Genomic DNA, 13,969 nt, shown 5'->3' with positions numbered 1-13,969 from the left:
AGGCAATTTAGCTTATGTGTGTGAATATAAAAAACTTATCCAAATATATATGAACAAGAGCCATTACTCAATACATAAATGGTCAAAAGATACAAACAACCATTCAAAGGAAAAAGTCCAATTATCAACAACCATATAAAAACTGCTCCAAATAATGAACAATTAAAGAAATGCAAATTAACACATCTGAGGTTCTACTTCATGCATCAGATTAGTTAACACAAAAAACAAAAACCAAAAAACAAAAAGGAAATTATAGGTGATAGGCTGTAGGATAACAAGGACCCTAATGCACTATTTGGGGAACTATGAACTGTCTAGATGATCTGGAAAACAATGTTCCAAAAGACCTTAACTTATATATACCTTTTAATCAAAGATACCACTGATAGATCTATACCCCAAAGCAATTAAATAAATGAAGGGGTTACTAATGATCAATAATTGAACTGTGGTATATTAATGTGATAGAATATTATTGAACCACAGAAAATAAGGGAAAGTTTCAGAGGAATCTGGGAAGACACGTATAAACTGATATCAAGTGAAATGAACAAAACTAAGAGAACAGTTTAAACAATGACATTATAAAGAAACACAAAAATGACCAACCATTATTCCACCAGACTAACAATGAAGTATGTTATCAACTGTGGTTGAAGCATGTATATATATATTCTTTCTGACAAAGAATTGGTAGAATCAAGATAAGAAGACAAATATTTTCAATCACACCCAATGTAGCAATGTTTTCATTAACTATACATGTTAACAATGTTTGTTTGTTTATTTTTTAAATAGAGGAAGGAGGGAGGTATGGTATAGGATTACCAAAATTAAAAAAAAAATCATACTGAAGGATTGTTTTAAAAGCACACAAGAAAACAGACAAAATGTCAGAAAAAATCATAAACAAGCAGGAGAGCCTCGAAAGTTACAAGTTACATTGTTTATGGTTGAATATGGTTGAATATCCAACATAAACTCTAAAATATAGGTGCCATGTACAAGCCTTTTTTTCTGTACTATTATGAATAGAAAAACCACATTTTATTTAGTTCATAATTTTTGAAAAATAAAGGGGAAAAAATAAAACGAACAGAAATAGAGCTATTATGTAGCAATGTTCCATTCCTCTAGTAATGGGAAATAGTTTGGATACTGCTTCATCAACTTAACCTGACCAGCCATATCATATATAGCCTAAGGATTCTAATGAACTTCTTGAGAATTCAATACAGATATTAAGTAGCTGCCAGTTGCTGAATTTTTAAGATCGATGAATACCATGCAGAGACCTTGATATGGTTTCTTGCATTTCTCTACATGCATGGATCATGACCAGTATATTGCAATACAATAAAAACAAAAACAAAAAACCCCCACAAAATTCCTTTAAAAACACAAAGCTGACAATATTGCCAAAAGTCATTCATATTTTGATCATACTGGTTGAAATGGAACAAAGAGGCAAAATACTGTCCCAAATCTACTGCTCCTCCTCCATACTGATTTTTAAAAATGCTACTATCATCTAATGAAGCATTGTTCTGGCATTTTTCTCTACATCTCTTGATTTTTTAAAAGCACTGATTTAATAACAGTAATGCCACGATATGCAGTTACTAGAGGTACATATATCTTAATGTTAAACGGAATTCCCTTCAATTACATACAATTAATATTTTTAATGTACTATTTCACTTTGAAATACAAACATTTATTTCCATGTTGGTAGCACCTTAGATAGATATATGGGATAGTAAGAGAGAAAGGCAAAAAGAAAAAAAAAAAGAAAAAAAAGATTTATAGTAGGTTCACTTTATATTCTTAAGCATTATCTTGAAGAAAGCATTTGACATAAAAGGAGCCCTTCTTAAAAACAGAAAGATTATTTTAAAAATCTAATAATTTGAACTATTATGCTTTTAGAGAAGATTTTAGAGAACAATAATTATGAAACACTTTAAATGTTTCCTTGTTTTAACTCGTTTAAATCACAAGTCACTGTGAAGCTAACTTTATATTTTCAATGGTCATAAAAATTTTGCCATTAAGGTGAATAATATCCGCCTTATTGTAAAAATATGATACTGGAAAAGAACTAAATGGTAAAATATTTTTTTTTAAATAGCTTCTGTTTGATTTAGTCAAACAGATATTAAGTGAGTAGTATCTAAAAGCTTCCAAAGTCTGTTTTAAAATATTTTATACAAAGTTTTTTTGAAGATACCAATAACTTTGAGACCTAATTACATTATAAGTTGCTATACTAGTAATGCAATAGGCAAATGTCTTAAAAGATTTTCCTAATGGAAGCTTCTGTCTGATGTCAATTTTCTTAGTAATATTTGACTTCTTTGAAGTACAATGGTTATTCTAACAAAAAACAAATTATTTAAATGAGAATTCTATACAAACCTGATCCACCCGTTGCCAAGTATTTGTCCTTTGCATAAAGGACAGAATCCAACATAGACTCAAAGAGGAGAAAATAGCCCTGCGTAATAAAAGAAAATATGGATTTTAGAAAAAAGGCAAATACTCTGTGATCAAGTTAGTTTGGATTATAACATTCTATATTACAACACACAATTAAGTATTAATAATCTGCTTGTATCCAGTTTCTATACAGCTTAGATATGTCAACATGACAGTTATCAAGTTAGGTGAAGTTATGATCATAAGCAAGTTTTTTCATCACACCTTTCAGAATACTTCTATCTATTTTTCAATGAAAATGTTCTTTCTTTATCTTTATTTTTGCTGAGGAAAGTAGGATTAAGTGACTTGCCCAGAGTCAAAGAGTTAGGAAGTATTAAGTGTCTGAGGCCAAATTTGAACTCAGTTCCTCTTGACTTTAGAGTTAGTGTTCTATCCACTGAACCATTTAGCTATCTTTAATTAAAAGGTTTTTAATTAAATTTCAATAAGATAGCCTCATACTTACAACTAATTCTTCTCTGATAGTTTATAATCCCTTAGTAACTCCCTATCTGAAAACCTTTTCCTCCCTTCTCAATTCCTTCCACAATTGAAGCAAATGAATTAGCATTTTATCTCACTAAAAAGATTGACTATAATAACTTCCACAAAATTTTTCATTATCACTACCCATTCTCTCCAATATTTCTTTTGTTTAGCTTGAGGTATTCCTTGGAAAGGAACCACCTGTACCCCTGATTCTATCACCAAGCACTCTGCTCAAAAATCATTCCCTTTCTCATATGTAGTTTCCATCACCAGTAATATTTCAATAGATGCCTCTGCACTAAATCCTTCCCATCTGTTTACAAATATGCTTAGGTTTCACCAAACAAACCACCACAACAACAAAAAAAAAGTCTTCTTTCAATCTTTCTACTACAGAGATTCCTAATGTGAAGACAATGAATTTGTTTTTAAATAGTCTGATAACTGTATTTTGACATAACTGCTTTCCTTTAATTTCAAATCATTTTATTTTATGCACTAAAAACTATTATTCTGAGAAAGACTCCATAGGTTTCACCAGACTATCAAAGAGGTCCACAAGAGAAAAAAAAAGTTAAGAACTACTTTTTGTAATTAAAGCTTTTTAATTTTCAAAACACATGCATAGATAATTTTCAGTGTTAACTCTTGCAAAACCTTGTGTTTCCATTTTTTTCTCCCTCCCTTGCCCCCATCTCCTGCCTTAGATGGTAGTAATCCAATATATGTTAAAAACATGCAATTCTTCTATACATATTTCCACATTTATCATGCTGCACAAGAAAAATCATATAAAAAGGAAAAAATGAGAAAGAAAACAAAATGCAAGCAAACAACAACAAAAAGAGTGAAGATTCTATATTATGATCCACATTCAGTCCTCATAGTCCCCTCTCTGGGTGCAGATAGCTCTTTCCATCACAAGACCATTGGAACTGGCCTGAATCACTGTTGAAGAATCATGTCCATCAGAAGTGATCGTCGTATATTGTTCCTGCTACGTACAATGATCTCCTGGTTCTGCTCCCTTCACTTAGCATCAGTTCATGGAAGTCTCTAGGCTTCTCTGAAATCACCCTGTTGATCATTTCTTATAGAACAATAATATTCCATTGTTAAGGACTATGCTTGGGTGAAAGGGCAGATCAATTCTCTGAGAGTCTCCACAGCTGTGGATTATGACAATTGAGGGAGTTACATGGTAGCCTTTACTAACACAGGTGTTGCTTGTGGACTAGGAATGAAATAAATTGGAGGCAGAGGGAAGAGAAGAGAGATCAGACAACGCAACAGCCTCTCAGTCTTCTTGTATCATCATCAGTCTGCTCACAAGAAGAGATAACAATTCCAGGTACTGGTGTCTGGATTCTGGAAACCACAAAAGCAGCAGATAACATATGGTGCCCAACAGGGGCAAGAACCAGCAGTATTCGAGAGCTTTTTGTGAGTAGGATCCTCCCAGAGTTCCTTCGATAACCCGCAGGGAAGGAAAGGGAGAAGAAACCCAGTAAGAGTTAGGGTAATTAAATGGGCCAATACATCAAAGGGATGAGCCAGGAGATTGATGAGAGACTTAAATGTTTGTTCTGACTGTAGTCCTCTTCTCCGCTTGAAATTTTGCCTCCATGACATTTCAAAGATTCAACACTTGCTATAGTGCAAAAATAATCGTCTTTAAAACAAAAACAGAGGAATTGTTAAGGACCATATCTGAGGGAAACGGCAGGTCAATTTTCAAGGACCTCCACAGCTGTGGATTATGACACTTGAGGGAGTTGCGGGACAGTTTTTACTGACACAGGTATTGCTTGTGGACTGGGAATGAAATAAACTGGAGGCAGAGGGAAGAGAAGAGAAGTCAGACAACACAATAGCCTCTCATTGGGGAGATCAAAGAACAGCAACCGCCTCTCAGTTTTCTTGTATCATCATCCATCCACTCACAGGTACTAGTGTCTGGATTCTGAAAACCACAAGAGCAGCAGATAACATTCCATAACATTCATATAGTGTAATTTATTTAGCCATTCCCCAACTGATGGGCATCCATTCAGTTTCCAGTTCCTTGCCACTACCAAAAGGGCTGCCACAAACAATTCTGCACACATAATTCCTTTTCCCTTTTTTTGTGATCTCTTTAGGATACAGGCTCAGCAGATACACTGCTGAATCAAAGAGTAGTATGCACAGTTTGATAACCCTTTGGGCACAGAGAACTATTTTTCTATCCACTCTGATTTCACTGCCAATCTCTTGAAAAAGTTTACAATGTGTAATTTCCTTTACCATTCATTCTCTCCCCAATCCCTTGAAATCCAACTCTTCTCTCATCCCTCCCTTCCAGAAGAAATTTCATTGTCAAAAGCTGATAATGACCTAATTACACCTGGCTTAATATTTTCTTAATTCTCCAAAGGATTTGCCACTGTAGACCATCATCATCCTTCTAGATATTTTCTCCTAGGATATAGTCTCCTGGTTCTCCTTCCTAATGTTTTAGCTTCTCCTTTCTTATTTCCTTCACTGGCTCTTTATCCTCTTAAAACGTGTATTGTTGTTCAAAGTCTGTCCGTATAAATTTCATTTACCTCTAATAATCATGTCAATGCAATTAACTCCCAAATCTCTATTTTTAACCTTGACCTCTCATGATATTCTTTATTCCCAGCTGTCTCCAGAAAGGCCTTCTTAGTATCACTAACAACTTAATACTCAATTTTTCTAACTGTGAGTTTAAAAAAAAAATTATCTCATGGGAAGTGGGTTAAGGAGAGAATATCATCGACATTTAGAAAGGTATAAAGTCTTCTAAATTTAGAAAGAAATAAAAAGGATAGGGAATAGAGTAAGGGATGAATTTGTGGAAGAATTTATAAAGAATTAAATAGGAGTAGAAATAAGGGGAAAATGCTTAGAAAAATAGGTAGATTAATGTTACTGGAGCCACCTGCTAGTGGCTTCTAGGGATGCTAGGTGTTATGGGAGCTACCTACTAGTGGCTGATGGGGATCTAATTTTGACCAGCAGAATAGATCCCTTCATGTGAGAAGATGATAATAATACAAGGAGATTGAGAAGCAATTACATTCTCTGATCTCTCTCCTCTTCCTTCTTGCTTCCAATTTATTTCATTCCCAATTCACAAGCAACATCTGTGTCAGCAAAGGCTAATTTGCAATTCCTTCAGGGGTGTTATGATTCACAGCTGTGGGGGATTTTGGAGAACCAACCTGCCCCTTCACACTTAGGGATGGTCCTTAACAAATTAAGGTGGAAGGTATTAGGGGAAGAACTCTTAAAGTGGATAGATTAAGAAATAGGAAGGCAAGGTAATAAGGAGAAATAAAATTTAGAAGAGTGAGGAAGGGTAAGATAAATAGAAAGAGATGGATAATGAGGAAAAACAGGAAGGAGGGAAATACACAACAAATAATAATAACTGAGAATGTAAATGGGATGAATTAAACCATAAAATGGAGAGATCTAATTAAAAATCTGAATTTAAAAACATGTTGCTTTCAGAAAGCACAATAAAAATTAGACATACCCAAAGATAAAATAAAGGACTGGAGTAGAATTCATTATGTAAAAAAGCAGGGGTATTAATCATGACCTCAGGAAAAGTTAAAGTTAAAATAGATTTAATTAAAGGAGAAAAAGAGGGAAACTCCCAATTTTTTTAAACCATATCTTAAGTTTTATTAGAAATGTTGCTTCCTATATCTGGTACCAATTACCCATTTTCAACCAAGTCCACTCTTAGGGTATGCAATCATACCACTAAACACTAACTTTGTGCATGTTTCCTCATCAACACATCTCCCTCAACCTCCACTTGCTAACTTTCTTACACGTAGGGAGACAAATATCTGTCTGTATAATGCCACAATGTGTGTTTAAGGTTTTGGCTGTGTCACATAAAAAAGTCTTTGACTGTATCATCTCCTGAGTGCCAATTTCCTAGATACCCTGAACGCAGAACATAAGCAGTTTATCTTTGTTTAATCTGTTATTATTGCTAAACCTTTTTATCTTTCTCTTTGCTCCCGTGTTTGAACTTCAAAGCTTCTTCACAGCTCTGGCCTTTTCAACAGCAATGCTTCCTCCATTTCATTGAAGATCTATTTTTCCACTATAGCATAATATTCACTTTTGTGAGGTAAGTTATTCTTGGCTATAAGCCCAGATTGTTCACCTTGTGGAATAACATATTCCAAACTCTCTACTGCTTTAAATGACATTTGCTAAATCTTTTCTGTTCCTGACTGTGGCTCATCCATTCTTGAATTCTTTTTCTGGTTTCCTTCTACGTGTTCATGTTTTTGTATTTGACCTGGAAGCTCTGTCTTTCGACTGTAATGCTCATGGGAGTTTTCATTTTGGCATTTCTTTCAGTAAATTGTTTGTATTTCCACTCTGTCCTCTGATTTTAAGAAATTTGGACAGTTTAAAGATTTCTTGTGACATGAATCTTTTTTTGGTCATGGTTTTCAGACAGTCAAATATTTTTAAAATTTTTTCTCCTTGATCTGTTTTCCAGGTCAGTTGTTTTTACTTTGCGACATTTTGTTTTTCCATTTTTTCAGCCTTTTGAGTTTAACATTTCTTTACATCCCAAGAAATCCATGACTATCAGTCCATTCAAGTTTTCAGGAAGTTTGATTTTGTACCTCTTTCTTCTATAGTTTTCATCTGTTTTCCAATTTTTTCCCCTCAAGAACTCTCATTTCATTTATAAAAAAATTCCACAACTTTTGCTTCATCTTTTCCAGGAATTTCTAGATGAGTTTGTGCTCATGAAATACTTTTCCTATAGGTACTGGTTTTAGATATTTTGAAGCCATTCTCTTATGTGTTTGTGTCTTTAACATCCCAGTCGCCATAATAATTTATTATTGTGGAGTGTCTTTATTTGTTAATTCTTCAAGCTTTCTTTCTGACATCAGACTTGCCATTAGAACTGGTTCCTGAGGCACTTCTAGAAGGAGAGTCTAAGCTGATGCTTTTGCTGCTTTCTTAAAGAACTGAGTATTGTGTTATTTCAGTATTTCAGGCACAGGCTGGGGACCTGCAAGCTTTCAATGCCTTGAGAGATCTGATCCAGGGCAGAGTCTAATTATGGCCTCCCAATCACCACCTGCTTCCATTAGACCTCTGCAAATTTTTGATCTGGGTGTGGATCTGAACTGGAAATACGCTGCTGCAGGACTCAGCCCCTCTTAGTCAGACAGAAAGTCCTAGTGGTTCAGAGGAGCAGAATTGTAGACTTGAACTGCTGTGGGCTCCAGTATGGAGGGGGAACTTCCTCTTGGGCTGGTAAATGGCTGCTATCTGAGCGCCATGCTCATGCTCCAACACTGCTTGGAGTATCTTCAGACTTCTTTATCTGTCTCCTTATGCCAACCTGGGCTGGACAAAAGACTCATGGTAACTGTTTATGGATTCTTTTCCATCAGGAGTGAGTTTGGTCATTTTAGAGACCTGTCTGGAAGAGTGGAAGACAGGAACTTAGCTGCATTTCCTTTTGTTCTGACACCTTGGCTCCACCTGATATGACTTTTATACTAAAATTTCCTTTTTAAAAAACAAAAAAAATCATTTCATTCAATGACATCACTAGTCATCTAGTCTCTCGATTTTCTAAGCTTTGGTGTTATTTTCGACCATTCCCTCTCATAGTCAACCAGCCTTCGATTGCCAATGATTTTTTTCCCCTGTAATTTTTATCATCCATCACCTCTCTCTCTCTCTCTCTCTCATCTACTCTGACTATGAGCATACTAGTGCAGTCCTTCATTCACTCCCTTTATTATGACAGTAGTTTCTTGGTCTTCCCTTGGTTTTCTCTCCCTATCCTTCATATTGCTGCCAAATTCATCTTCTTTATTAATAGCTAAGGTCTACTCCACCCCATTCAAGAGCCTCCAAAACCTAGTACCCTTTCCAATATTCTCCTTTCACATTTTTACTTTGGCCAGGCGGCACTCTTGTTCTTAAATACATCTAGTTCTTTTTATCTCAATCCCTTTGCTCAATTTGTTAATTATGCTCAGGATGGGCCCCCTCTTTCCTCTTCAGTACTTCTGAATTTTCTGCCTTTTTGTCCAGGCCCCACCTCCACACCCACCCAAAGCCTCCTCAGATTTACCCAAACCTTTATTTTCATTCCACAGATGAGGAACTTAAGGCAAGCAAGGGGTAAGTGACTTGCCCAAGGTCACTGAAGCCATATTTGTACTCAGATCCTTCTGGTTCCAGGCCTGGTATTCCAACAAAGTTGTGTGGTTAGATGCCTCATCCTGGTTATACTCTCAGTTCCATGAAAGAAAGAGGCCTGAGGTTATGTCATCAGACCATGAAACACTTCACTACACATCACCCTAGACCAATGTTCTCTCTAAACACTAATCGAGAAAATAAATGTTAAATTGACTTCTATTGTACAACTAAGAATGTTTCCAAGATTGGTAACCCCTATTTTAGGCCGATAAGATCTAAGATCACAAAGAATGACAAATGATAGTCCATGTAAGGAACAATGAATGCATCATCACCACAGGACTCAAATACATTTCAAAAGCAGACCAAAGTCTTAGAAATCTTGTAATTAAATGATTTATATCTGTTAAATAGCTATTAAATCATTAAACTGCTAAGAATCTTATCCAAATTTAACTATTCTAGAGTAAGGCACATCTTAGCCCTCTCTTTGTGCAATCAGAAAAACTTATTCTGGGTGCCAGAGGAATTACAACAGCTGCAGTTGAAAGGAAACAATGAAAAGTATTTGTTTTGTATTTGAAACTACTATCTTATAGGACAATATTGTTTTTTTAAAAACATGGAAACAAATATTTAATTTCCCTAAGTAAGATAAATCATAGACTAAAAAGATGTATGCTTCATAAAAGCCACATAAAAAAAATAAAAGACAAATGCAATCAAAATTCACCAAAAGATTCAACTTTCTTACTGTACGTATAAACAGTTTATTGCCATCAACAATTGTATCATAATTCTATCAGAAAATAATGCTTAGATATTAATAATTGTGTAACTAAAAGGAATGGACTCCAATAAAAACCCTTCCTGTATTTGTAAACACTAAAAATGTTTGACCATTTTTCCTCCCTTATTTTCATTCACCTTTGTTATTGCTTATTGCTTCTCTTAATGGGACATTTCTTCCTACTTTTCCTCCCTCTCTCCCTCCCTCCCTTCCTTCTCTCTCACCCCTCCATTCTGTCTCTCCACACACTTGGTCTACATTTGTGAGTTTTATCTGCATATGAAATTCACTGTAGGATATTCCCAACAACAATCCAAAGCAGAAACTTAAGACTAACAAAGTCTCAGAAAATTGTCTCATGGCACTGAGAAGTGAAGTGATTTGAATATAGCTATGCACCTAGTATGTGTAAGAGGTTCAATAAATATTCCAGACTCTAAAGCCAGACCTCTATACATTAAAAACTTTCTCACATTATTTTTCAAAGTCAGGACCAAAAATAAAACAAAACACAACAAAAACTCTTTTACTGATATTCCCAAAAAAGCTTAAACCACTGCATATCCTTTCATAAATAAGAAAGCACCTTAAATAATTTTTATCAAAATAGGAACTTCCTCTGAAATTAATATTTTGCCCAATACGCTTCTAAATTAAATAGTTTTCCAACCAAGAAAATTTCTGGGAACATTTTCTATCCTATTGTTCCACAGCTGATAAGAGTATTAATTTTAATGCATATTCTTATTTTCTACTTATATCTGGGTTTTTATGTAATTTATATTTTTATTATCATCAGTCTATCTTTGTGTATACTCTGTGAGCAAAAAGAAATAATTTCCTTATAAAAATGGAACAAAAATGAAATTAGATCCTCCTGAAAACTGAATACGTAAAAAACCATTTGCAACTAAAACTACAAGCATCTATAAACTAACATTTTCCTAAAGAAAATCTAAGTAAGGTTTGGATCTACAATGATATGAAAGGTAAATTTTTTCATAAAAGACTGAGAAAGACATGGCTTAGTGGGCAACTTGCTTTGAACTTAATTGTATAGAGAATTTATCCTGTGTAAAAAGCTACTTGTTAAAATTAACACACATACTACAATATATAGAGAACCAGTCTAAATGATTTTATTGGAAGATAAATTAATAAACCTAATAAAAAATATATGAACAGGCCAAAGGCCTCTTGCAGGCCATGCTAAAGGGCACTGTCCTTTCTCTCAACTTTCCACTTTGCTACACTTGATTTTGTCACACTACTATGTTCTCCCTACCATGATATAACATCCTTTAAGTTTCTGGGAAATGTCCTTGGTTCTGAATCAAGTCATTTATTACTGATATCAGAAAGCTTTGCTCTGTGTGCCGTGCTCATCTGTAGTGTAATTTAGAATGTAATTTCACAGGCTGCTGCTTCACCTGTAGGGGTGCCATCTGGAAAGAGAATTATACCTGACACTTCCCCCCATAATGCTCCAGGGGCATGCTTCCTTCCAAATAAGCAACCTTTACATTTTTAGAAAAATCTTGGATTTACATCTTCAGAATTAATTACTGGGAAGAGAACACACTGCACTAAATCTGGCAGTAGATTACACATGTCCAGCAGTCTTGTTATTGGCTGAAATGAGAGAAAAGGGGAAAAAAAGGCAAGAGAATGAAAGTAGAAAAGGAAAGATGGATGCCCATCTTGCCCAAAGTACTCTTTTCTGAAATTTATGGATAATATGGAAAACTTTCATGCCTATGGAACAAATAGCTTCTTTTCACATCATAATTTATTCTATTTTTTATGCTCAAATAAGTAATTTACTGAGATTATTTCCAATAGACAAACACTGGCTTGACCCCAAAAACATTCACTTATAAGATGAATATATCAGAATCTAACTGGTACTTTGATCAACATTCCATGATCAGAAAATAAATGTTACTTATAATAATTGATTGGAGAAAAAAAGACTACAAACCCAATACTGATTTGTGAGAAGCAGAACCATACAGTATATTGAGAAGCTGCCTTAAGAATCAAGAGTACATGACTTTAAGTCTTGCCTCATACACAAAGCAGGTCTGTGGCCCCAGCCAAATCACATTACTTGGTGTCGAACCCACAGGTGATGAACATAAAAATTACATACCTTAAAATTACAAAGCTGGGATCTCATTTCAGTACTCTGCCTATATGAATATTTCACATTTTTATTCAAAATTTAGTTTCTATTCACTTCTCTAATTTACTAGGTTATATTTTATCTTATAATTTCTCATATATTCACTCAGAAATTCTTCAAGCCAAAGAATTAAAAAAATTCAAGAACTGGATCTAAGATAACAGACAATGTTTAACCATTCAATGGATTTCCTTTTGAAATATTTTTAGCAACCAATATTTGATTTTTTAAAAAATGGGCAAGAAAACACTAATTAGTGTATAACAAGTATAAGTATAACTTTATTTCCTAATGCAAAAGCAAGGGAAAATATAACAGTGGAGGGGAGAGATTTTGTTTTTTAAATCTTAAAAGATATTCTTTCTAGAGTCACACACATAGTTCCAGTATTGCTTTAATTGTTAATTTCTAAAGTCTCCAGGACAAAGATCTAGTTCAGAAAAACTATGTATTTACCAATTATAAATAACATTAATCATATTTGAAGCCCAATTATATAGTTTATAGGGATAATATATCACACATTTAAAAAGTAATGAAAAATGTAATGAAAAGTAACAGAAAAAATGTGAAGGATTAATGATCTTATCAAAATGACCATTTACCCCAACTGGTACAGATAACAACCCATTTATGCATTCTTATACTGTATGATATTTATAAATAAATACTAATATGGATCTCTGATCTCAGGATTTTAAAATGTTTCTTGCAATAATATAGAATGCAACTTATCTCTGCTTGGCAATCTTGTGCAACTTTTTATCCATGTCTGACAGTAAGTTCATCATTAAGAGCCTACTCAATATGGTGGTTTCCTTTCCTTCAGATCATTTTTTGCTATGTCACATAACTAGTTCACTTTTATTTTTCTAGTACACCTGATGATAATCTAGCCGTTCTTTATATGTCATATGTCTATATTTTGTGCCATGTTCACACTTGCCATGTGCTTCTTCATTGGTTCTGCTTATTTCATTCAGCTTCAGTTCATGTACGTCTCTCCAGGTCTTTCTGAAATGATTCTGCTGATCATTTCTTATAACATTCATATACTATAACTTAATCAGCCATTCTCCAATTGATCCACTCAGTTTCCAGTTCCTTGTTACTACAAAAAGTTTTGCGTATGTGGGTTCTTTTCTCTTTTTTATGATCTCTTTGGGATCCAGACCCATTTGAGATAAAGAGTATGCAGAGTTTGAAAGTCCTTTGGACATATTCCAATTTATTCTCCAGAACATTTGAATCAGTTTACAATTCCACCAACAATGAATTAGTGTCCCAGTATTCCTAATCCCTTCTAACATTTATCATTTTTTTTTTCCTGTTATCTTAGTCAATCCTGGGAGGTGTAAAGTGATATCTCAGAGTTGTCTTAATTTTCAATTCTCTAATCAATAATGACTTTAAGCATTTTTTCATATGACTAGAAATGGCTTTACTTTCTTCATCTGAAAATTATTCATATCCTTTGACTACTTATCAATTCGGGAATGGCTTGTATTCTTATAAATTTGATTCAATTTTCTCTATATTTTATCAGATAATATTGGATGTAAAATTTTCCTTCTCAGTTTTCTGCTTCTCATCTTGGCTGCACTGGTTTTGTTTGTACACAAACTTTTTAACCTAATATAATCAAAATTACCCACTTTGTTTATAGTATAATCCCTTTATAGTTAGATCATGAATCCATTTTGACCTTATTTTGGGATAGGGTGCTAAATGTTGGTCAATGCCTAGTCTCTGCCACATTCTTTTCCAGTTTTTCCAGTAATTTTTGTCAAATAGTGAAAGCT

The 13,969-nt window shown here is 34.1% G+C and overlaps 1 protein-coding gene across 1 annotated transcript in view; it reads right to left on the bottom strand.

Annotated features, from left to right (window-relative positions):
• PRMT3 (protein arginine methyltransferase 3) overlaps nucleotides 1-13,969 on the bottom strand; it is a 148,547-nt gene that overhangs the window by 66,185 nt on the left and 68,393 nt on the right. The window contains exon 11 of the mRNA XM_012552526.3: nucleotides 2,422-2,500. Within this exon, the coding sequence (XP_012407980.1) occupies nucleotides 2,422-2,500 (79 nt within the window). The remainder of the gene's footprint in view (nucleotides 1-2,421; nucleotides 2,501-13,969) is intronic.

This window comes from Sarcophilus harrisii, chromosome 6 (genome assembly GCF_902635505.1).
Source record: "Sarcophilus harrisii chromosome 6, mSarHar1.11, whole genome shotgun sequence".
Taxonomy (NCBI): Eukaryota; Metazoa; Chordata; class Mammalia; order Dasyuromorphia; family Dasyuridae; genus Sarcophilus; species Sarcophilus harrisii.
The sequence above is the reverse complement of the archived record's forward strand: the minus strand, read 5'-3'. Positions and strand labels throughout refer to the sequence as shown.